General features: G+C 43.2%; 1 protein-coding gene across 3 annotated transcripts in view; it reads right to left on the bottom strand.

Moving 5' to 3' along the window:
• SLC39A11 (solute carrier family 39 member 11) overlaps positions 1–22,485 on the bottom strand; it is a 277,726-nt gene that overhangs the window by 183,084 nt on the left and 72,157 nt on the right. For 2 of the 3 annotated variants that reach the window (XM_081180946.1, XM_081180948.1), the window contains one exon: positions 12,594–12,738. In XM_081180946.1, coding sequence (XP_081037072.1) covers positions 12,594–12,738 — 145 coding nt within the window. The remainder of the gene's footprint in view (positions 1–12,593; positions 12,739–22,485) is intronic. The other variant, XM_081180947.1, reaches the window with a different exon arrangement.

The raw sequence follows: 22,485 nt of genomic DNA, 5'->3' as shown, positions 1-22,485 counted from the left end.
TTATTTATTTTATTTTATTTTTTATTTTATTTTATGATGATGATGATGACGACGATGATTTAGAATTTATGTACCGCCCTATACCCAGAGGTATCATAGCGGTAAACAGAATAAAACCAAACTATAAAACCACAAAATACATAATCAAAATAAAAACAACAACCCAATAACCACCACTCCCGGCAAAAAAAAACCCCATCACATTTAAAAAGGGCATAAGATATCAATCAGATCAACCAAAGACCTGCTTTAAAAGGAACAGGTTTTTGCCTGGCACCTAAAGGTGCATAATGAAGGCACCAGGCGAACTTCCCTGGGGAGAGCATTCCATAGATGGGGAGCCACTGCAGAGAAGGCCCTTTCTCATGTTGCACCCTCCAGACCTCTCATGGAGGAGGCACATGAAGAAGGGCCTCAGGAGATGATCTCAGGGTCCTGGTAGGTTCATGTGGAAAGAGGCGGTCCTTGAGTTATTGGGGTCCTGAGCCACTGAAGGCTTTATAGGTGAAAGCCAGCACTCTGAATTGGGCCCGGAAACTAACTGGTAGCCAGTGCAATCAAGGATCAGTGTAATATGCTCAAACCGTGTTGCTCCGGTGAGCAACCTGGCCGCTGAATTCTGAATTACCGGGAGGTTTGAAAGATGCAGATAGGGCTGAACATATTGCAAACAATGAATTCCAACAAGAGGCAACAAAGTTGCCAACTTCTGCATCGGATTCCCAAAGAGAGCAACTGTTTGGACCTTCCAGGATATCAGTCCAACTGAACCCTGTCCAATTACCTGTCTCCAAATTCAAAACATCAACTCCCTTCTTTTCCCACACACATACACACACCCCTATATAGAGCACTGGTCTCAGACTCTGCTCTCGCAGGTAAACATCTTCAGTCATTAGCTGGAGGAAACATCAATCAACCATTCTGGAATACAGTGGTACCTTGGGTTAAGAACTTAATTCGTTCTGGAGGTCTATTCTTAACCTGAAACTGTTCTTAACATGAAGCACCACTTTAGCTAATGGGGCCTTCTGCTGCCGGTGCACCGCCAGAGCACAATTTCTGTTCTCATCCTGAAACAAAGTTCTTAACCCGAGGTAATATTTCTGGGCTAGCAGAGTCTGTAGAAGCGTATGTAACCTGAAGGGTATGTAACCCAAGGTACCATTGTATTTTCCAAGTACTCAGCTGAACACAATGATATTAGCTGACCCAACAGACAAGGAGGTGAGGCCTTTTTGTCCCTCATTAAAATCATCTCCCTTTGGCTATCTGATTGGCTTTGTAGCACCACAACATCCTCATATTTGCAGTGTGGTTGGCATTACAGGCTTCTTGGGGGGAAGCAACACAGCAATAATGGAACGGAGCAGGCACTATATTTGGACTCGGACCAAATAATGCAAAAATAATGTGAAAAGAACACTAACTCAGAGTGCTATGGGGAGACATTGTTCCCTCCGAAAGCTCACTTTTCAACTTAAGCATTCAGCCTAGCATTAAATATTACTGCTGCCTTGCCAGCCCTTCTCCCCATCAGTCTCACCTAACTTTTCTCTTCACTGTTCAGCAGCTGCTGTGATTTTATTGAGCCACATCTCCGGAGCTGTCGAAGAAAGTCAACCGTCAGCACAAAGAGACTTACAAGTTCTGCAGCAAAGTTATGCTCCGAGCGTGTGGCAAAATGCTGCAACAAATGAACTTTTTCAACACAGACAAAAAGGCCTACAATCATTAGTACCAAAGGAATGCACTTAAAATTAAATAAATCATGATGTGCTTAAGAAATCCTAAAGTCCAACTGAATGGCAGGTTTCTTGCATCTGCACACAGTGGTACCTGTGAACGGCATCCGTTCCAGAGGTCCGGCTGTATCCCGAAGTTTTTGCAACCGGAGAGACCGCTTCTGCACATGCGCAAGCGGTGAAACACTTTGGGTTTGCCGCTTTCGCAACCCGAAGTTTACGTTACCCGAGGGTAACGTAACCTGAGGTTCCACTGTACTTGAGAGAACCATTGCAGTGGTACCTCTGGTTACGTACTTAATGTGTTCCAGAGGTCCGTTCTTAACCTGAAACTGTTCTTAACCTGAAGCACCACTTTAGCTAATGGGGCCTCCTGCTGCCACCGCGCCACCAGAGCACGATTTCTGTTCTCATCCTGAAGCAAAGTTCTTAACCCGAGGTACTATTTCTGGGTTAGCGGAGTCTGTAACCTGAAGGGTCTGTAACCCGAGGTACCCCTGTATATGGGAGCAAAGTTGTATGGCTCAACTCTGATGCCCAAAATACTGCTTGCAACACTTTATTATTCAAGGGTTCTATTCTGCATTCTTTTTATATCTTATTCTGCAACGGCAGCACCCTTTTCATTGTGAAGCCCCCCTCTATCAAATTCTCTACTTAGATAGATGTGCAAGACCGCTTCCTCCCCTATATTGCTTTCAGTGATAGGTGAAAACTTCCCTATTTTCTTTTTTAAAATATATAACAGCTGATGGTCATAGAATCATTGAATTGAATTGCAGAGTTGGAAGGGACGCCAAGGATCATCTAGTCCAACCCCCTGCAAGGCCGAAATATGCAGTTGTCACATAAGGGGATCGAACCTGCAACCTTGGCATCATCAGCACCACACTCTGTTATCCTTACTGCTGTTGTTTTATGCTTTGGCGTGTATAACACACATTTACTTCGTAAATGGTTCCTAAGATTAGATTTATCACCATAATTTGGCTTTATTCTTTCATTGAAAACGTTCTTTGGAATTGGGAAAAGAAAAGCAATTAAAAATATTCTAAACAAACCAATAGGAATTTTGAACAACATACTTCAAAAATAAGGGCCCCCTCCGCCGAATTACTTTGGCATCAGAGTCAAATTCCACCTGATTTATAAAGCAATAAACAGCTAGATGCATATCTGGAAATAAGCTATTTTTCTAGATTAATTACATGCCCACCCTTGGTGAATATTATTAACTTTTCAAGTAAGCGGCATCAGTGATTTTGATAGATGAAGACATGAAGAGAAATTGGTTCGTTCTCTCTCTCTCTCTCTCTCTCTCTCTCTCTCTCTCTCCCTTGGCTTCTTTTCCAAATGCCTAAGAATGTACAATATCAGCTGAACATACTAACCATTATCATACGAATGTAACACTGAAAACAAAGCAAATGTTGCACTTTGCATAAACCATTTATTCGCTAACCCATCCCAGATTGAAATTTCAAATGTGCATGCTAGTTTCTCGAAAACTATTGCAATGAATCAAATGTGGTTTTATGGCTACAAAATGTAGCTCCGCCACTCCTCCCGCTACTCAGTCATTGTGTGCTAATCTACAGCAGTCTGCCTTTATCTTGATTCTAATCTTTCCATCTTGTTACAAACAACAGCACAGCGGGAGACAAAAGAGAAGATCATACAGCGAAACATTAAAACGATTTCCAAAAAAATGCAAATTAATGAATTCAAATTAATGTGGAGATTAAAAGGGGGTTTTGCATTGAAACCCCACCTTTCAAAGAGGAAAGTGGGATACCTCCTCAGGCATTCAGCTCTATGTTTTTAAAACTGCCCACTGCTTCTCACCACCCTGTGGTCCAAGTGACACCAAAAGTTTGGCTTCCCCTTTTGTCCATTTAATCAGGGAGACAGGGTTCAACAAGAAAACTAAATAAAACCCATGTTCTGCCAAGTAAAGGTAAAGGGACCTCTGACTATTAGGTCCAGTCGTGGCCGACTCTGGGGGTTGCGGCGCTCATCTCGCTTTATTGGCCGAGGGAGCCGGCGTACAGCTTCTGGGTCATGTGGCCAGCATGACTAAGCCGCTTCTGGTGAACCAGAGCAGCGCACGGAAACGCCGTTTACCTTCCCGCCAGAGCGGTAGCTATTTATCTACTTGCACTTTGACGTGCTTTTGAACTGCTAGGTTGGCAGGAGAAGGGACCGAGTAACGGGAGCTCACCCCGTCGCGGGGATTCGAACCGCCGAACTTCTGATCGGCAAGTCCTAGGCTCTGTGATTTAACCCACAGCGCCACCCATGTCCCTTGTTCTGCCAAGTATGAGGTGTCTAGTTTCCATGCAAAATGTTAAGCAAATAAAGGCAGTGGCATACATCTCTCACATATGAAAATGGGAGAAGCAGGAGTGTAGCTGCACCAGTCTATTTCTGATCTGCGTCAGTTTCACAGCTCCTAAGTACATTCCATCCAGCTCCACTTCAAGAGTTACTTAGAAATGAGGGGAATCAAAGCTCTTCTTGCTTTCCAGATGATCATTAGCCTGGCAGAGGGGAGCTATATTTGGCTTACCAGAAGGAATAAGAGGGGAGAATCGATTTGGCAGATCGTGGAAAGAAAATGACTCTTGTTAAAAGCAAGCAGCACTACTGGTAACAAGCCCTTGTCAGAAGCTTGGCCGATAGCCAGAAGTCCACTTGGTTGTGGGCCTGAGGCTGGAAGCGCAGCCAGGTTGGCAAGTTCCACCTGGCATCAAAGCTGCACATCAAAAGGGCGGGGAGGCACTTGGCATGCCAGTGTCTGTTATCTCATAGAAGTGTTTCCAGTAGAGAAAAGGTGGCAAGCAAAACAAAACACCAAATGTACACAGACGTGTACCTAGGGCAGGAGCCCAAGGCTGGAGAAGCAGAAATTAAACTGGAAATCATAACCAGAACAATCAGGACTAGCAGTGGTGTGCGGTCAGTGGACTAGGGGGACTAGGCTAGTCCCCTAAATGTTCCCAGTAAATCAGAATATTAAAATATTAAAGCCTGGTGCCTCCTTCCCAAAGCCCAGGAAGCTTCTGCCTTGCTTAGGGAGGGAGGCGCAATGTTTCAATGTGGTCCAACAGCCCTCCCACCACCTTCCTAAAGCCCTCCCAGCTTTGGGAAGGAAGCAGCAAGGCTCCAGCATTCCAGCACCCACTATTGGCCTTGTCCGCTCAATTTGTTAGAACCTGTCTTCACATGTAGGGGAAGTCCCTAACTCAACAAGGCTTTGAGACTCATCGACTACCCTCCCCTGGTTTAGCCAGTCAGTCGAAGCCATTTCCCAGGGTGTGGCCACTGTCACATGCTGACAATTTCTAGGAGCCACAGATGAGAGCTGAGTGCAGGGTGGGGACCAAAGGTGAACAAACTACCCCACAAGGAGCACGACGTATCCCCCACCAGACTTACTACCCCTCACCCAATGCTCCCAATCTATTGACAGAAAAATATTTATTGCATGGTGACATTTAGATATGGCAGAATAAAGGTGCTCCTAAGTCATTAAATTCAGAAGCATTCCAGCAAATCAAAAGACCCCAGAACTAACAACTCAGAGCCCCAGCAGCATATTTTGTTTACATCATCAGTAATTATTTAAATTTCCATCCCAGATTTGTTGCACGCAATTGAAGGGCAGGTTCAAGGTTGAGATTAATGACAATTGTGAAAAAGAGACTCAGATTAAGCAAGGAGTCTTTGAAGCCTTCATTCTCACGCTACTAGAACAACGTGGTCGGAACCTCAGGTGGGTGGAACAAATACTAAGAGCTGGCAGGAGCAAGAGCAAGGCGGTCAATAAGCTTGCAATCCCAGCTTTACTTAACGTGTAAAGCAAACCGCAAGCAAAACTCTTAATACCAAATAATAGCCTCAGCACCCATGGATTGTGAAAAGAAGACCAAAGCCTCTACAATAATGAAGGACAGGGTCTGGGAATGGTAATAAATTCAAGTGCAATTTGTTATCCACTAGGCCATCCTTCACTGCATAAAAATTCAAGCACAAATTATAAAATCCTCCAATTTAATCCCCAAGAACCTGAGCAACTCCGAGAGAGCAAATTTAATCCTACATGCAAAGGCCTACAGCTTCCAGGATGAAAGATTCTGGTTAAAGTGTGGCGTTTACTTTATTAATCATCTTGCATTTTGTAAATTACCGAGTTTTAATTTGTAATAGATGGCATTAGGAAGCCCTCAAGCCCCATTTAATAAGCTTGAGAATGAAACTCCCTTCCCAAAGTTTCCTTCAGTAGTTATTTCCCACATGCCTCTTTTAACTACTTGCCGCCCTATAGCAGCCATGGCCTAATCATCTTGCCTTAGCCACAAGCGAACGAATTCACTTGCATGAGATTTCACGATGCTCATTTACACATCCCTGCAGTTTGTACACACACTTACATCACCAAGAGGCAAAGATGTATTGGCAACAGAAACCAGAGAGAAGAAATGCCAACAGTTAATTCATTCAGTTGAACTCCTATTTGATTATTAATTTTCTACTCAGAGAGGACCCAACAGACCACAGGTATGCTCCAGAGTGAAATCTGTGCTGTTAACCACTCCGAAGCCCAAAATGGGGAAAAAATATATGCAAGTGTACATTTTATCATCACAAAACTTCTACTGCAGAGGAAAGCATTACACCGCTAGTGTTGCCCACAGAACAGTATTCCCAATACATTCACTGAATAAGTGTGCCCGACATATTACCCAATATTACTAGAAGTGTTGAAGTATTTTAAAATTCAAAGCACATCAGTATTGTGCCTGACATAAAAGGAAGCCTACCTCACCCACTTAACAGAGTTACAATAGCTAAGAAAATGACTTTACCTGGGTAGATGTATCTAGCATTGAAAGAGCAGTATAACTGCAGATACAACACTTCATTAAGTTCGGTAATTATGGATATGCAATATGCACAGCTCAAGGACAGCAGCAGATGCTTACAAGGATGAGCAAGATGCACTTTCTGTTCCAGTGTTTTCAAGAGTCAAAACTGAAACCAACTATCTGGATGACCCATAGCCTAAAAAATTTAAAGGAACTGGGGTCTTACTTGAGCTTCCTCGTGGCAGGCACATGGAAAGTTAAGTTTAACATGGTCCTCCCTGTCTCTATGACCAGCCCTTCACATTCATCCCTAAGAGCAACTCTCATTCCAACAATTTTGGTTGTCGCTTGACAGATAAATGTTGGATGTTACCAGGAGCAGCTCTCATAAAGCACTGCCTCGTATATATTAAACAATTAGATGTCTGTCTGGAAGGTAGAATGCCCTGCCTGTTGATCCACATGACTATATTAATTTGTATCTCAGGCACCAGCACTCAAATGAATCTCTTAATCCTTTCATTTTGACAATATTAGCTTGATTATGTGAACGACACTGTGTGTGTGTGTGTGTGCGCGCGCGTGCGTGCGTGTGCGGATACGCACACACCAATCACCTCTTCATACATCTTATAAAGACTAATAATAATGATGATGATGATAATAATTTATTATTTATACCTCGCCCATCTGGCTAAGTTTCCCCAGCTACTCTGGGCGGTTTCCAACAGAACACTAAAATACAATAACCTATTAAACATTAAAAGCTTCCCTAAACAGGGCTGCCTTCAGATGTCTTCTAAAAGTCTGGTAGTTATTTTTCTCTTTGACATCTGGTGGGAGGGCGTTCCACAGGGCGGGTGCCACTACAGTGGTGCCTCGCAAGACGAAAAGAATCCGTTCTGTGATTCTCTTCGTCTAGCGGTTTTTTCGTCTTGCGAAGCAAGCCCATTGACGGATTAGCGGATTAGCGCTATTAGCGCTATTAGCGCTATTAGAGGCTTTTAGCGGCTTTTAGCGGCTTATCTGCTGATCAGATCAGCTGATAAGCGGTTTAGCGGCTTAGAAAAAAGGGGGGAACCAGCAGGAACTCGCAAGACATTGTCGTCTTGCGAAGCAAGCCCATAGGAAATTCGTTTTGCGAAGCACCTCCAAAACGGAAAACTCTTTCGTCTAGCGAGTTTTCTGTCTTGCGAGGCATTCGTCTTGCGGGGCACCACTGTACCAAGAAGCCCCTCTGCCTAGTTCCTTGTAACTTGGCTTCTCACAGCGAGGGAACCACCAGAAGGCCCTCAACGCTGGACCTCAGTGTCCAGGCGGAAAAATGGGGGTGGAGACGCTCCTTCGGGTATACTGGACCGAGGCCGTTTAAGGCTTTAAAGGTCAGCACCAACACTTTGAATTGTGCCCGGAAACGTACGGGAGCCAGTGTAGGTCTTTCAAGACTGGTGTTATGTCGTCTTGGCGGCCGCTCCCAGTCACCAGTCTAGGTGCTGCACTCTGGATTAGTTGTAGTTTCTGGGTCACCTTCAAAGGCAGCCCCACATACAGTGCATTGCAGTAGTCCAAGTGAGAGATAGCTAGAACATTCACCACTCTGGCGAGACAGTCCACAGACAGGTAGGGTCTCAGCCTGCGTACCAGATGGAGCTGGTAAACAGCTGCCCTGGATATAGAATTGACCTGCGCCTCCATGGAAATGACTCCCAGGCTGAGCACCTGGTTCTTCAGGGGCACAGTTACCTCATTCAGGACCAGGGAGTCCTCCACACCCTCCCGCCTCCTGTCCCCCCAAAACAGTACTTCTGTCTTGTCAGGATTCAACCTCAATCTGTTAGCCGCCATCCAAGAAGAAGGCTATCTATAACAGCTCATGAAACTATAAACCAATTACCAGCTAAAGTTCTTTTTTATGATGAAGCCAAATGCACAGCTAACACCTTGATGATTTTGCCTGGCTCAAGCCACTGGCTTCCCTCTAAGGCTGGGAAATACTGTCTGCACATTTGGTATTGAAATTACGTTTGACATTTACGTGAGGAACCTGGGGGATTGTGAAGCAGCAGACTTTTCCCACATCAGTGCTGCGACAGTCAAGAAACCAGGGAAAGGGGGGATTAGCATAGTGAAAAGGCACACTTAAGAAAAATTGTTAGAATTAAAAAAAGAGGAGAAAAGACACCAGAGGGATATTTTTCCCCCCAAGGTACGCTTGCACTCCCTTTGCACTGTCTGCAATCCAATTTAGAATTAAACCGATCACTCTGCATCTGAAAATTGTTGGGGATTGAACTACATTTCAAACTGTGAAATGCATTTCCCCCCAGTTGCTTCTTATGCTCAAACACAGGAAACGTTCACCTGCTAACCTGTCATAAGAACAAAAGAGGAATCCATCAGAACAGCGGTGTAGCTAGCCGCTCGGGTGCCTGGTTGCAGCCTGCAGCCGGGGGCGGGGAGATCCACCCGTGGGGCGGGGCAAGCTGCCCATGGGGGCAGGGTGATCTGCCCATGAAGCAACGCTCCAACACTTGGAGCCTCTCCGCCGCCTCCCCCTCAGCTGTAGGGCGGCTGAGGGAGAGGCAGTAGGAAGGCACAAGTCCATTTCAGGCAGAGCGAAACCTGCAGGCGCCGAAGCCACCACGTCACTCCTAAAAAGGTTCATGAGCCCAATTTTTTATTTTAAACTCACACCGCCCCCCCCCAGTGATGGCACCCAGGGCGAGCCATACACTCCACACACCCCTTCCTCTGCCACTGCATCAGAAGGTGGAAATTTGGCCCCAACAGCCAACAAACCCCCTCTTCTTAATGGACCAGGCTTGATGCTGCACTGAAGAATCAAGAACACCCACAACCAAGTCTAAATGTGAGCAGCTGCCCTTCCTTTTCTTCTCTCCCCAATTCATACTTCAGGGTTTTAAATTCCTTGGGCCAGGGATATGGCACTTTCTTCCTTTGTGCTTATAATATCCTGGGTGGCACACTGCAAAACCATCACTATGCATGTCGGGAGACGCGCTCACAACCAGATGCTGCCTTCTTTTTCCAACATTCAGAGGCTTGGGCCAAGTTATAAGGGACAAGATAGAATTTCAACTCAGAAGTCCTTCATCATACTCTCTGGATGTTAGCTCTTCACAAAAAGGAAATATTGCCAGATTTATGTAAGTTATGTAAGAACAGCTCTTCCGAACTGTGAACGTAGCTCACATGTACATGCAACACATGCTTATAAGCAGTTTCAATTCAAGCGATGCGCTAACATGTTAAATGTATATCTGGCATAGGAGAAGGAAAAGGAAACATGTGCAATCTTTTTCCTAGAAGGTCATCCTTTTTATGCCTGGAATGTGCCAGTCCTACTACCCCACTTCCTGCAGGTTCACTATAGTACTTCTGCCATGTTCCCCAGATATTTTTGTCAACCTACCCTGTCAGAATTATGACCAAGCAATAATTAAGAGAGGTTGTGTCAAGGGCACTGCCTAGTTATTAGAAGATCGTCTTTCTAAGACATAGGGATAAAGTCAAGCATTCTACGCTTTCCACTATCACTACATCCATCACTCTGCATCTTGGGGCTTATTTACGTTTTTATCGTATGATGAAATTCAGGCCAGAGAGAGAGAGGCTTCCCTCCCCTAGACCATTTTCCTCCCGATTGTACTGCCTGGCTCTGAATTAACTGCAAGAGTAATGCCATCACTTCTTGTGTTTAAACTTTAAAATAGAAGTAATGATCCAACAATGCTTAAATGTCAATATCCACATTAGCAGGTAGTATCCATTATAATACGAGATGTCTGTATTAGATGGCCCCAAAAGTCTTCGCAAGGAAATAGCTGGAAAGTTCATGTAAAGTAGCAAATTAATAAAGTTCGCTGTTAGTATTTTATTTGTCCTCACACTTCTTGGCAGTCACGATTCATTTTGTGAAGAAGAAAGAAAGATTTCATCCCAATAGGCCAAAAAGCAAGGAACAGAAATGTCACTGAAGAAATAAAGAGCACTGGTTCCCAGGCATGCATCTTTTAAAAAAATAAAATAAAATACAAAAGCAGAAGGAGAGGGAAGAAAAGAAGAAGAAAAAACCCTTTTCTCTAGCCAAGAAGAAAAACCAGAGTCCATAACAAACAAACAAAAGTATTTTCTCCAAACCACTTCCATGATAATTGCTTTCGAATTATATTATTATGTTATCACTACACATAAAAATGCAAACAAGTTCTTTTAAGGAGAATGGAAATGTGTTCTCCCAATTCAAATGCAGTTTAGATTCAAGGTTACCATTCTTGTAAAAGAAATGTTCTATGATTCCAGTAAACTCATGGGAGATTGCAGAACAAGGGCATACTGCAGGCACTCAATTATCAGCCACCTTTTCCTCTTCTCTCTCCGATCCTTTACCCTTGTGTGTTGTGTTTCGTTTTGTGTTTTTTTAGATCATGAGCTTGAAGTTAGAAACTGTCTTGTTTGGATTGTATGTAAGCAACTCTGGGAGCCTTTTGGGCTGAAGAGCAGGTTACAAATGCTTTAAACAAAACAAAAAACACAAATTATTTTACTTTTTGTTTGTCCATAGATAAGGCTGCACTGGAGGAACTGCTCTGTTCTGAGCTTAATTTCACCCTAAAGTGTTAGAAAACTTCTAGGAGTAAGGAAATCTGGCTAGTTATGAAAATATTACAAGCTAAATTATATGTACAGGTTTCGTTTGAGGTGGAAATATAGAGTTTTACCACTGCCAGGAGCAGCAGGATAAAATATTTGAAGAGCAATACTGTCTGACTTAGCCAATCGGAGGTGAGATCAAGACAATGCAAATACTGGGGATATCAACAGTATTTGCAAAAACTAATGCAGTATTAGTTTGGTTTTTCTTGAAATGTATATTATACCATTCTCTCTTGCCACAAATGCCAAGAGCTACTAACAATCTGAAAAGACCTATTTGAGTATCACACACCTGTGACAGATGGGTTAGTACAGGAATTGTAGCAGGTATACCTTTGTCACAGTATTGCAGGGGATTTTAAAATGTATCTTTTTAAAAAACTCAAGACATATTTAACACATCAGACCAGCACTGCCTCCATTGACCTGTTGTCATCAGCTGCTGAAGACTTTCCTCTTTCAACAAGCTTTCCAGGTGGAGATTTTTATCTCATTCAGTGCCTGTGCTGGATCTGAAAACATTTTTATATAATAATAATAATAATCACAAAATAACAACAGCAACAACCTGGCGTGCTGTGGTCCATGGGGTAACGAATAGTCGGACATGACTAAACGACTTAACAACAACAACAAATAATAATAATAAATTGTTTCCTGTTTGTTTTATTGTACCGTGAAATTGCTTTGAGATGTTTCATAGGAAGCAATTAATAAATGAAATTAAGTAAATAAGTAATACCCACACTGACACAGCTAATAACAAGAAAAAAGCTATTATGAAGAGGTTTAACTTAGCCACTGTCTGATACAGTGGTACCTTGGTTTGCATACGTCTTGGTTTGCATACATTTCGGATTACAAACCCGGAAGCGCGTGTCCCAGTTTGCAACCTTTTTTAGGATTACAAACAAAAAAAAATTTGGAGACCCCATTGGCGAAAGCACGCCTTGGGTTACAACCTGCTTTGGTTTACAAACGGACCTCCGGAACAGATTATGGTTGTAAACCAAGGTACCGCTGTATAAGGAAGATAAACTAGCAACAATATGATATGCAGATATTAAGACCCACGGAAGTAGTTTGGAGAAACACACAAGAAGTAAGAAGGCACCCAGCTTCCGGCTAGTTTCACAATGGAAGAAAATTGTATTTGAAACCAATTCGCTAACTGTGTACATGCATACACACACGTATCGAAGGTGAGTGTGTGCATGCATGTATTCATTTTTACATATTGGTTACATCCTTTGTAGTAAATATCTCAGAATTAGCTGTGGATGGTATATGACAGGATGCTTGCCTGAATGTAGAGCCGTTCTACCTATCCGGATGGACAGCTCGTTGTCATGCTGCCGATGATGTGTGGGCTGCTGCTCATACTTCTCTTTCGCTGTTCTTGAATCGTAGCTCAAAGCCAGTGCTGTGTGAGGAGGCTCAGTGATACCCTGGAAGACAGAGAAACAAACGAGTCATCATTTAATCATATATCAGCCTGGATAGCTCAGTTGGTTTCAGCATGGTGCTGATAACGCCAAGTTTGCAGGTTCGATCCCCGTTTGGGAATCTGTGTATTCCTGCACTGCAGGGTTTTGGATTACATGATCCTCAGGGTCCCTTCCAACTCTATGATTCTATGATTTCTCATCCATCTGTATTGCTATTATTATTATTATTATTATTATTATTATTATTATTATTATTATTATTATTATATAACCCACAGCGGGTGGCACTGTGGGTTAAACCGCAGAGCCTAGGACTTGCCAATCAGAAGGTCGGCGGTTCGAATCCCCGCGGCGGGGTGAGCTCCCGTTGCCCGGTCCCTGCCTTCCAACCTAGCAGTTCGAAAGCACGTCAAAGTGCAAGTAGATAAATAGGTACCGCTCCAGCGGGAAGGTAAACAGCGTTTCCATGCGCTGCTCTGGTTCACCAGAAGCAGCTTAGTCATGATGGCCACATGACCCGGAAGCTGTATGCCGGCTCCCTCAGCCAATAAAGCGAGATGAGCGCCACAACCCCAGAGTCGTCTGCGACTGAACCTAAAGGTCAGGGGTCCCTTTACCTTTATTATGGACCAATTCTATGCGGTTTTGTATAGAATAGTAATTTGACTATTCCAAGGTGGAACAGACCCCAATACAATGTTTATTAATTTATCTGTGTTACAAGTTTCAGCTGGTTGCTCTGCAGTGCGGATTTTTTTAAAAACACCTTTGTTTAAGAGGCTGTCAGTATCCCCTTTGGATATGGGCACATGCCTGGTCCACACATTATGGCAAACTACAGTTTAACAAATCACAAGCTAACCACAAGTTGTTATACAGACGATCAAGCAAACCATGGGTTGTACAGTCGAACCTCTACTTACAATCGCCTCTTCTTACGGTCATTCCAAGTCGCGACCGCGGCAAACCCGGAAATAACCAGCAGATTTGCCGCCGTTCGCGCATGCGCAGGAGTGGTGATCGCCATTGACACATGCACAGAAGCGGGCAATCGCTGCCTGCGCCTGCGCACAACGACACCTCTCCCAGCGACCCATTTCGACCTCTGGACCTCTGGAACAGATTATGGTCGCAAATAGAGGTTCCACTGTATCTCCAAAGTTTGGGTCAATTTTCAGATGTTGTTGCCTTGTGCCTTTGTAGTTAGCACCTGAAGTGGGGCGGCAAAACAAGCTACAGTGGTACCTCGGGTTAAATATTTAATTCGTTCCGGAGGTCCGTTCTTAACCTGAAACTGTTCTTAACCTGAAGCACCACTTTAGCTAATGGGGCCTCCCGCTGCTGCTGTGCCGCCGCTGCACGATTTCTGTTCTCATCCTGAAGCAAAGTTCTTAACCTGAAGCACTATTTCTGGGTTAGCGGAGTCTGTAACCTGAAGTGTATGTAACCTGAAATGTATGCAACCCAAGGTACCACTGTATGGCTAAGTGTGCTGGGTTTGCATGTAATGTCAAGCCATAGTTGTTGTTGTTGTTTTAAAAAAAGGTTTGTAAGCTGATAAACCAAATAAGCTCACCATTTTATTCAGCCCATTTATGTGACGTTTGTATGTTTTAAAACATATATTTTAAAACATTTTATAAGGGGGGGAAATGATTTCAGATTAGGCTTGTTTACTAGTTTAAGAAAGCAGGGGACCAAGTTTCTCAATGGCATCAGACTGGGGCAAAAGATTAGTCACTGTTCTCTCTGGAAAAAAACGGGAGTGAACTCAACCACAAATTGGCATTCACCTCCATATCTTTACTGCTCTCTTTTTTTAAGGAAATGTTTGCAATAATCACAACATTATGAATTTTGTCAAACACTTCTGATAAACATTCAGTAAAGAAAAATAAATATGAAATATAAAAGGTCAAGAAATCATAACATCAGCTATATAACTGGTGGCATCTGTGCTGTCTCTAGAGTCCCATTATCTAATAAATGTTCATCATCTGACCTGGCATTTATCCAACTTGGACACTTTCCCATACCCTTCCATTAGCCAATTTCACAACAGCCAAATCACTTAAATACTGATTATATCTAAGTCTTGTTACTCTTCCAGTACTAAGTTATGTCAGTTTTGGCTGATAGCAATAGTAAATATACAGTCAACTCCTGCTGCTCCCTCAGGACATAATCTTTGAGATACTCCAACAAAAGAACTAGTAAGCCGTAGCAAAGTACAAACTAAGCTGCCCTTTAACACTAAATATGTGCCTCATGCTCAGCATTTAGTGGGAAAGGAAGTCTTTCTGGCAGGATGATATAAATGTAGCATCTCTGAGACAATGGATCATCCTTGGGGTTGTCACTCCTAGATCCAGACGGGGGCAAAATAACCTGTCTCCCTGCCCATCCCCTTTGGGTAGACCAGTAGGACAGCTATCTATTACTCACATGGAAGCATAGGCTAAAGGCAAAATAGTAATTTAAGACAGCTCATCCTCACACAACTGTGCACACCATGTCCACTGGAGAGAAAAAGAATGAAGCAAATATACGCTGAACTATTAGAAACAGAGATGCTTGCTAAGGTCACTTTGGTTTTGTTTGTTTGTGTTGGGTTTAAAAAAAACAACAACCTAAAAGGTTACATATGAAGAACAACATTCTACTCTCTTCATCTGCATAATGTACTCTGACTGATGGTATTCATGCTAATCACATATTTGCTAGCCCTTTTTAAACACTGTCTAATCAGGATGCTGTCTCTGCTTCTATTAAGCCAGCAATTAGAAAACCGAACTGGAGAGAGCAGATATTTATCATTGAATTGTTTCTTTTTATTTTTAGCCAAGAATACCCTGTCCTTGCATTCTTCGTCACCAAAAACATCCTTGTCTGACACCAAATAGACCTTCAGCAGCACCTGTATAATTTCAATCCCCTATCCCATAAAGCAGGGAACCTATCCCAAATGCACGAATTTACTAGTAAGAAGCAGCCACAGGAAGACGGGATAACTGGGGCCAAGTCCATGGCAACATCCATGGGGCCTGAAACAAAACAAAACAAAAACCACCGTGCAGTGCATCCCCAAACTCTAAGAGCGTGTCTTGTCCTGTGCTCCAGGCAGCTGAGGAAAGAAGACTTCTAGTGCAATTCATTTCTCCAAGTGGGAAGAGGAGTTTCATGAAGGGGAGAAAGGGACACCTTTTCCTTTCTGCAAAAACATCCCAGTTTCATGGTCCCCTCTGATTCAGGACTCAGAAGCCCTTGAGGATGGAGATGGGAGGATGAGATTACACTGCAAAGCCTGGTTGATGGGGCATCCCCTACCTCCAGGGGTACTCACACCTGAAGAGGCAGGTAGCTCCCAGCCTGTGGACGATGAGGTGGACTAAGGGGCATGACCTGCTGCTGCTTTTCTGATCTCTCTCTCTCTCTCTTTCTCAGGTATTTTTGCATCCAACTCTTGCAAAAATGAAGAATACACTTAAAATATACCGTATTTTTCCGTGTATAAGACGCCCCCTATTTGGGGGGACTCAGATTTAAGAAAATGGGGGGAGATGACTATCCATGTATAAGACAACCCCCATTTTTAAACATTATTTTAGAGTATAAAAAACCACCTTGTCTTATACACAGAAAAGTACAGTACATGCACACTTTTAACATTACATTCAAAGTAAGGTGACACTTAAATCTTCCCCTCTGTGGCTTCCGGTGTCACCTACGCAGAGGTCCAGGCTTTTGGGGCTGAACCCCAATCTGATCTGATTAGTACAGAAATAGAAGTGATAAAGAGTTGCAAACCTATTTCCAGTTGCTTACTGGCAACAGGGAGAAATCCTGACCTGACTGAGAGAGAAGCACAAGGAACTTCGGCAAATCTGAAAGACTCTATGACCTCCAGCATGGCATTCCATTTAATCCAGCTGCGATAGCTCTGAATCATTCAGATGCCGCTCCCTATGTAGAGCCTAAAATTAGGATATGTCGGTGGGTTAAAACAGGCATTACAAAAGGGGAGAATAAAGTTACTCACATTAAATTGGCTTATCTGGCTAATTAGAGTTAGCAGAAATAACCACGGGGAGTTGGTACATTTGCAAATGCTTGGAAAACAATAGTCTTTGAGAGAAAATATCTCCGCAGCTGGGTGCAGATGCTTTATATGGCACAAGATGGTCCCAGCAAGCTTGTTTCATGTTGTGTCACCACCAGGGTGCATATACAATCCCTCCTGCCCTCATAAAATGGCCGTGCTGATGCTAACAGATGCTGCTTGCATTTTTAGTGTTATTACTGCAGCAAAGCTTGCTAATAATAGGAGCACACCGTTATACAGGGCTAGAAAGAAAAACAATATTTCCTCAATAAAAAAATATGCAGTCGCCACATTTTAAGCAGTTTCATTCGCCATGTTTACACTGATCCATATTTTTCAACTCTGACACAGATCACAAAAGGGAAAAAGCGTGGAACAAGTTCAGACGGGTTTCTTTTTGACGAAAATCTAATACTAGTTGGACAGGCTACGCAATTGCTGACCTCTTGTACCCCTGCTAGGAAAGTCACCTCCAAATTCAAACCTCAGACTGGATAGGTTTGGCCAATAGATCTGGCTGTTAGCATATAAAGCTTTAAATGACCTGAGGGAAGCCCTCCCCTGTTACCAACCAACCAACCTGTGCTTTAGGATCCGCAGGAGAGATTCTGCTCTCCTGCAGACCCTTAACATATGCTAGGAGGGTGGAGTCACTAGAAAGGTCATTCTTACTAGCAGTATCTCCTCTGCGGAACTCCCTTCCAAGTGACAGATGCTGAACAGGAGGCTTAAGGGTTTTTTTTATTGGTCCAGGTTTTTCAGATCATGAGGAAAACATTACTCGGTTGAACTGATGGCTCCTATTCTTACTGTACTTTTACTATGGTTGTGTTAGTCGGCTTTAATTAGTATGGCTACTTTTATCTGGGACGCAGGTGGCGCTGTGGGTTAAACCACAGAGCCTAGGACTTGCCAATCAGAAGGTCAGCGGTTCGAATCCCTGCAATGGGGTGAGCTCCCATTGCTTGGCCCTGCTCCTGCCAACCTAGCAGTTGAAAGCACATCAAAGGGCAAGTAGATAAATAGGTACCGCTCCAGCGGGAAGGTAAACGGCGTTTCCGTGTGCTTCTCTGATTCACCAGAAGTGGCTTAGTCATGCTGGCCACATGAGCCGGAAGTTGTATGCCAGCTCCCTCGGCCAATAAAGCGAGATGAGCGCCGCAACCCCAGAGCCGGTCATGACTGGACCTAATGGTCAGGGATCCCTAATTAGAGGGATGGATACCCTTTACCATGATGCTGCTGGAACCCAAAGAGCATGGCCATACCTCAAAAGCAAAGCTATGCCTCAAAGGATTTGAACAGACCACCAGAAGCCATTTTCTCAATGTATTTTGGTCCCTTCTGCTACTATATGGCAAATGGGTGGGCAGGAGTGGTGAGGCAGAGTAGAAAAGTGTGTGTACACCAGTGGCGGACCTACATTTTTTTGGCCCTAAAGTCTGAATTGTTATGGGGGCCCCTTTTGCAATCAGCAACGAGGTCTGGGTAACCACTGTTATCTTCTTCAGTGGAGTTGTTCCATGGCAGATCACCACACCTTTTCAACTTCTGTGCTACTGACTCTCAAACTTTGAGATTGTTGCAATATAAACAACAACAAAATCAACTTGAGTTGTGCGACTCAGATTGGGTCTACTAGGCCCAAACCTTTTAAGCAAAGTAGACTGAAGTCGCTCCTGGGGCCCCTCCAGGATCAGGGGCGCTGTAGATGAAGCTTCATTCATTTCATAGTAGAACCACCCCTGGTTTGCACGCTTACTGGTCACCATTCTGAAATGGTCACTAAGAGATAGGGAGGGTCCCGTTCACACAACATAGCTTCCAAATGAGTAATGGTAGTCAGCAAATTGTACTGGTGTAATATTCACACATGACGGTTGTATAAACCATCTTACTTACCTGGAGGAATGTGCACATGACAATTACACACAACCTTCACTTTCCAGGATTTTTCTCATGTGCCAATGGTTTACTTGAATATGTGGAATTAATGGGAACAACTGGGGTTTTTGGAAATGCCTGGAGTACAATGTTTGCAGAGCGGGAAGGCATTCAATCACTCCAACTCTGTGTGGGCAGCGAGATGGTTTATGACGGTCTCCGCAACAGCTCCTCGTGTGTTTGCTGGTGCTATTTAAAAATGTTGCATCTCCTGCCCAAAGCAGCCATGCTCATACCAGCAGATTTTACTTTTATTAGCAATAATATATCTTTCCAAAATAGAATCATAAATCCAATCTACAATTATTCAGCATCGAAGAAACAAAATTACGGGCATATTTCCCAGTAAATAATTTATTTTAAAGATATGCGTACACTTGGTTGGATGCATTCAGCTCGGGTACCTTTACCCACCAACTGCCATCGAGGTTTTGTTAAAACAGAAGGGTCATAACAATTAAAACAGGGCTGCCTGTTCACATGTCAAAAAGAATAATTGGGAAGAACAGCATGGCACCAGCATCCTCACTTAGTAACAAATTCAGACCAGAGCACAGGGGTTTTTTGGGGTTTTTTTACTAAAGTAAAAAATCATAACATAAAAGGCTGAGTGGGAAAATCAACTTTGCCTTCATTTTAACTTTCCAATTCCATTTCACTTATCTCTCCTTTGCTTCTGTAGTGCGAGAATGGGGCCCTTGTTATGCCAAGTGTACACCCTTCGCACAAACCTTTATGCTCCCTCTTCTCACACATGAACACAGATTCTGAATTCGGCCCTAGAGATCATCCTTATGAGAATCATAGTCCAAGCCTCTAAGACATGTTTTAAATGAGATTCTGTCTCCACAATTTCAGCCAGCAAAATAATATTTCACAGACCATCTAGATGCAAAGGTTTCTAAACCGAATATTTTCTCATCTTCCCCACAGAAGTGAAAAGGGAAGGAACTCCCCTCTAGTCGTCCAAAAGACTTCTAGTTCTTTGAAAGACTTCCCATAAGACTAAAACCAGTGTCTAAGGTGTGCTGCTAAAACAAAATGTAAGTGAATAGCTCCCTTGTTGCCTCTTGCCATCCGCTTTCCAGCCCCAAATCATGCTTAACAAGTTTGAAAGTAATTCAGGTGAGAGGCAAGTTGTCAATTCTCTGGACGAGCATAGCAGAAAGGAGCATATTCCCATTTCGCATGTCTGGTAGTTTCTAGTATCAATAATATATAGCACTTATATTATCCCAATAGAGTGCTAGAGGCATTATTTGGAATGCAGACACGACACAGCCCCCTTTCCAAGTTGAGTAACAATATCCATTAGACAAGACGTCGCAGAGAAGGAAAGAGAGATCAGAGATTTACACGGGGAAGGGAATGGCTTACAGGAGCTTTAAGAAGCCTTGAAAGGAGCTTTAAAAGGCCAGGGCTGGTGAAGTCATCTTCTCCCAAGTTTGGTTTTTCTGATTCCCTTCCCCCTGCAAAATAAAGACCTGCAGAGATTTTAGAATAGCCCAATGGTTTTCAAAATACCATTAATTTTGCACTGCTTTTACACAATATAATCAGTGACTATTTTTGTTCCTCTTGTCGACCACTGCCACCCACGCTTCTCATGCATGAGGACGTTCTTCCTAGGTAAGACAAGAAGGGTGAGGGTTGGGTGGGAAAAGAGGCTGCCTCCTCATGTTGAGATCCTACTACGTCATGTAACACTGCCAATACATAAATCTGGAAGACGTGGTGATGTATGGAAGATCACTTTTATTCAATGGTATCATTGCTGTCCCAATTTCTTTACTTCAAAAGAGTGTGGCTCTCTTCCTTGGTTGATGTATTTTTTTGATGGTATCTCAGTGAGTTTTATGTGGAAAACAATAACACTTGTTTCCACAGATCAGCAGCTACGTGGACAAGATGGTGACTCCAGAAGAGAAATTTGAACTGGCATGTTCAGTTGTGCCGTCAATCTACTTTAAAGAATTATAATTATCCCTTGAACAGTGTTTCTTTTCATAGCATCAGTGAATTGGCGAGTTGGAAGGGCCCTGCAATGCAGCAATCTCAACTAAGGCATCCATGGCAGATGGACATCCAACCTCCAAGTAAAGAGAGTCCACCACCGCCCTAGAGAGTCTGATCCACTGTCTAACAGTTCTTACATGAGAAAGTTCTTCCTGGTGTTTTATCAGAATATCCTTCCCTGCAATTTCAAGCCATTGGTTTGGGTCCCACCCTCCAGAACAGAAGAAAACAAGCTTGCTCCATCTTCCATGTGGCAATCCTTTAGATATTTGAAGATGGCTATCATGTCTCCTCTCCTCTTTTTCAGGCTAAACATACCCAACTCCCTCAGCCACTCCTCATAAGGCTTGGTTTCCAGACCCTTTGTCATATTAGTTGCCCTCTTCTGCACATGTTCCAGTTTGTCAATATCCTTCTTAAATTGTGGCGCCCAGAACTGAACACAATATCCCAGGAGCTGTCTGATCAAGGCAGAATAGCGTGGTACCATTACTTCCCTTGATCTGGATAGTATGCTTCCATTGATGCAGCCTAGAATAGCATTAGCTTTTTTATTGTGGCTGCATCACACTGTTGACTCATGTTAAGCTGGTGATCTACTAAGACCCCTAGATCCCTTTCACATGTAATACTGGCTCTCTTTTTTTTTTTAAAGAAACACAAGTGTGCTACTAAACCAAAAGTCTAAAATGGCTAGATTGGGTGGTTATTCCAAATACTGCTGAAGTAAATCAAAGTTATGAGACAGAATAGATGGAAATATTCGACAAAAGTTATTTCAATCTGTCTCAAGCATACTTATAATAATAATAATACTTCTCCTCTCTTTATTGGCTGCAAAAGCACCAGCTGAAATAGTCCCCTAGTCAAAAGAGATTATGCTTCCCAGACTTTCTGGGTAATAAAATGCCATCATCGATCTCCACTGATGCATCTCTGGAGTGGAAATCTTGCAGATCTCCGAGTTATATCCGAGTTTTCTCAGCCATGACAGCATTCAAATATCTGGGCTTCCAACAACAAAACAGAGGCAACTGGAATAATTTATCCCAAAGGTTTTCAACACCTAAGCACAAAATCCGATTGTAAGAATAACCTCAGATAATCAAGGCTTTTTTCTTTTCTTTCCTTTTTTAAGAGACAGAAAAAAGAAAGGTTAGCTTATTTTGTTTATGGCATTGAGCAGAGTCCAATGATTAAGAACTGTATCTCACCCACATACTTTAATTGTATTTTATTTACTAGATTTGTATGACTTCCCCACAACATGCATTCCTTGGGCAGCTCACAGAAACAAACATGAATACAACAACATAGACAAAAAAAGCGAAGCGTAAAAAGAGGTTCCTTTCCTGCAAATGGGGGTAGGTAAAGCAAACAATAAATCACAATTCAAGCACAAGTTATTTGTTGAATAAAAGGCCCTCACCTGGTTCTGAAAAAAACACAAAGGCACCACCAGGTGAGCCTGTCAGGGGAGGCTATTCCATAGTGGGGTGCAACACACAGAAGGCCTTCTCATTACAGTGGTACCTCGGGTTAAGAACTTAATTCGTTCTGGAGGTCTGTTCTTAACCTGACACTGTTCTTAACCCGAGGTACCACTTTAGCTAATGGGGCCACTGCACCGCCAGAGCACGATTTCTGTTCTCATCCTGAAGCAAAGTTCTTAACCCGAGGTACTA

This window comes from Podarcis bocagei (assembly GCF_964188305.1).
Source record: "Podarcis bocagei genome assembly, chromosome: 2".
NCBI classification, from domain to species: domain Eukaryota; kingdom Metazoa; phylum Chordata; class Lepidosauria; order Squamata; family Lacertidae; genus Podarcis; species Podarcis bocagei.
The sequence above is the reverse complement of the archived record's forward strand: the minus strand, read 5'-3'. Positions and strand labels throughout refer to the sequence as shown.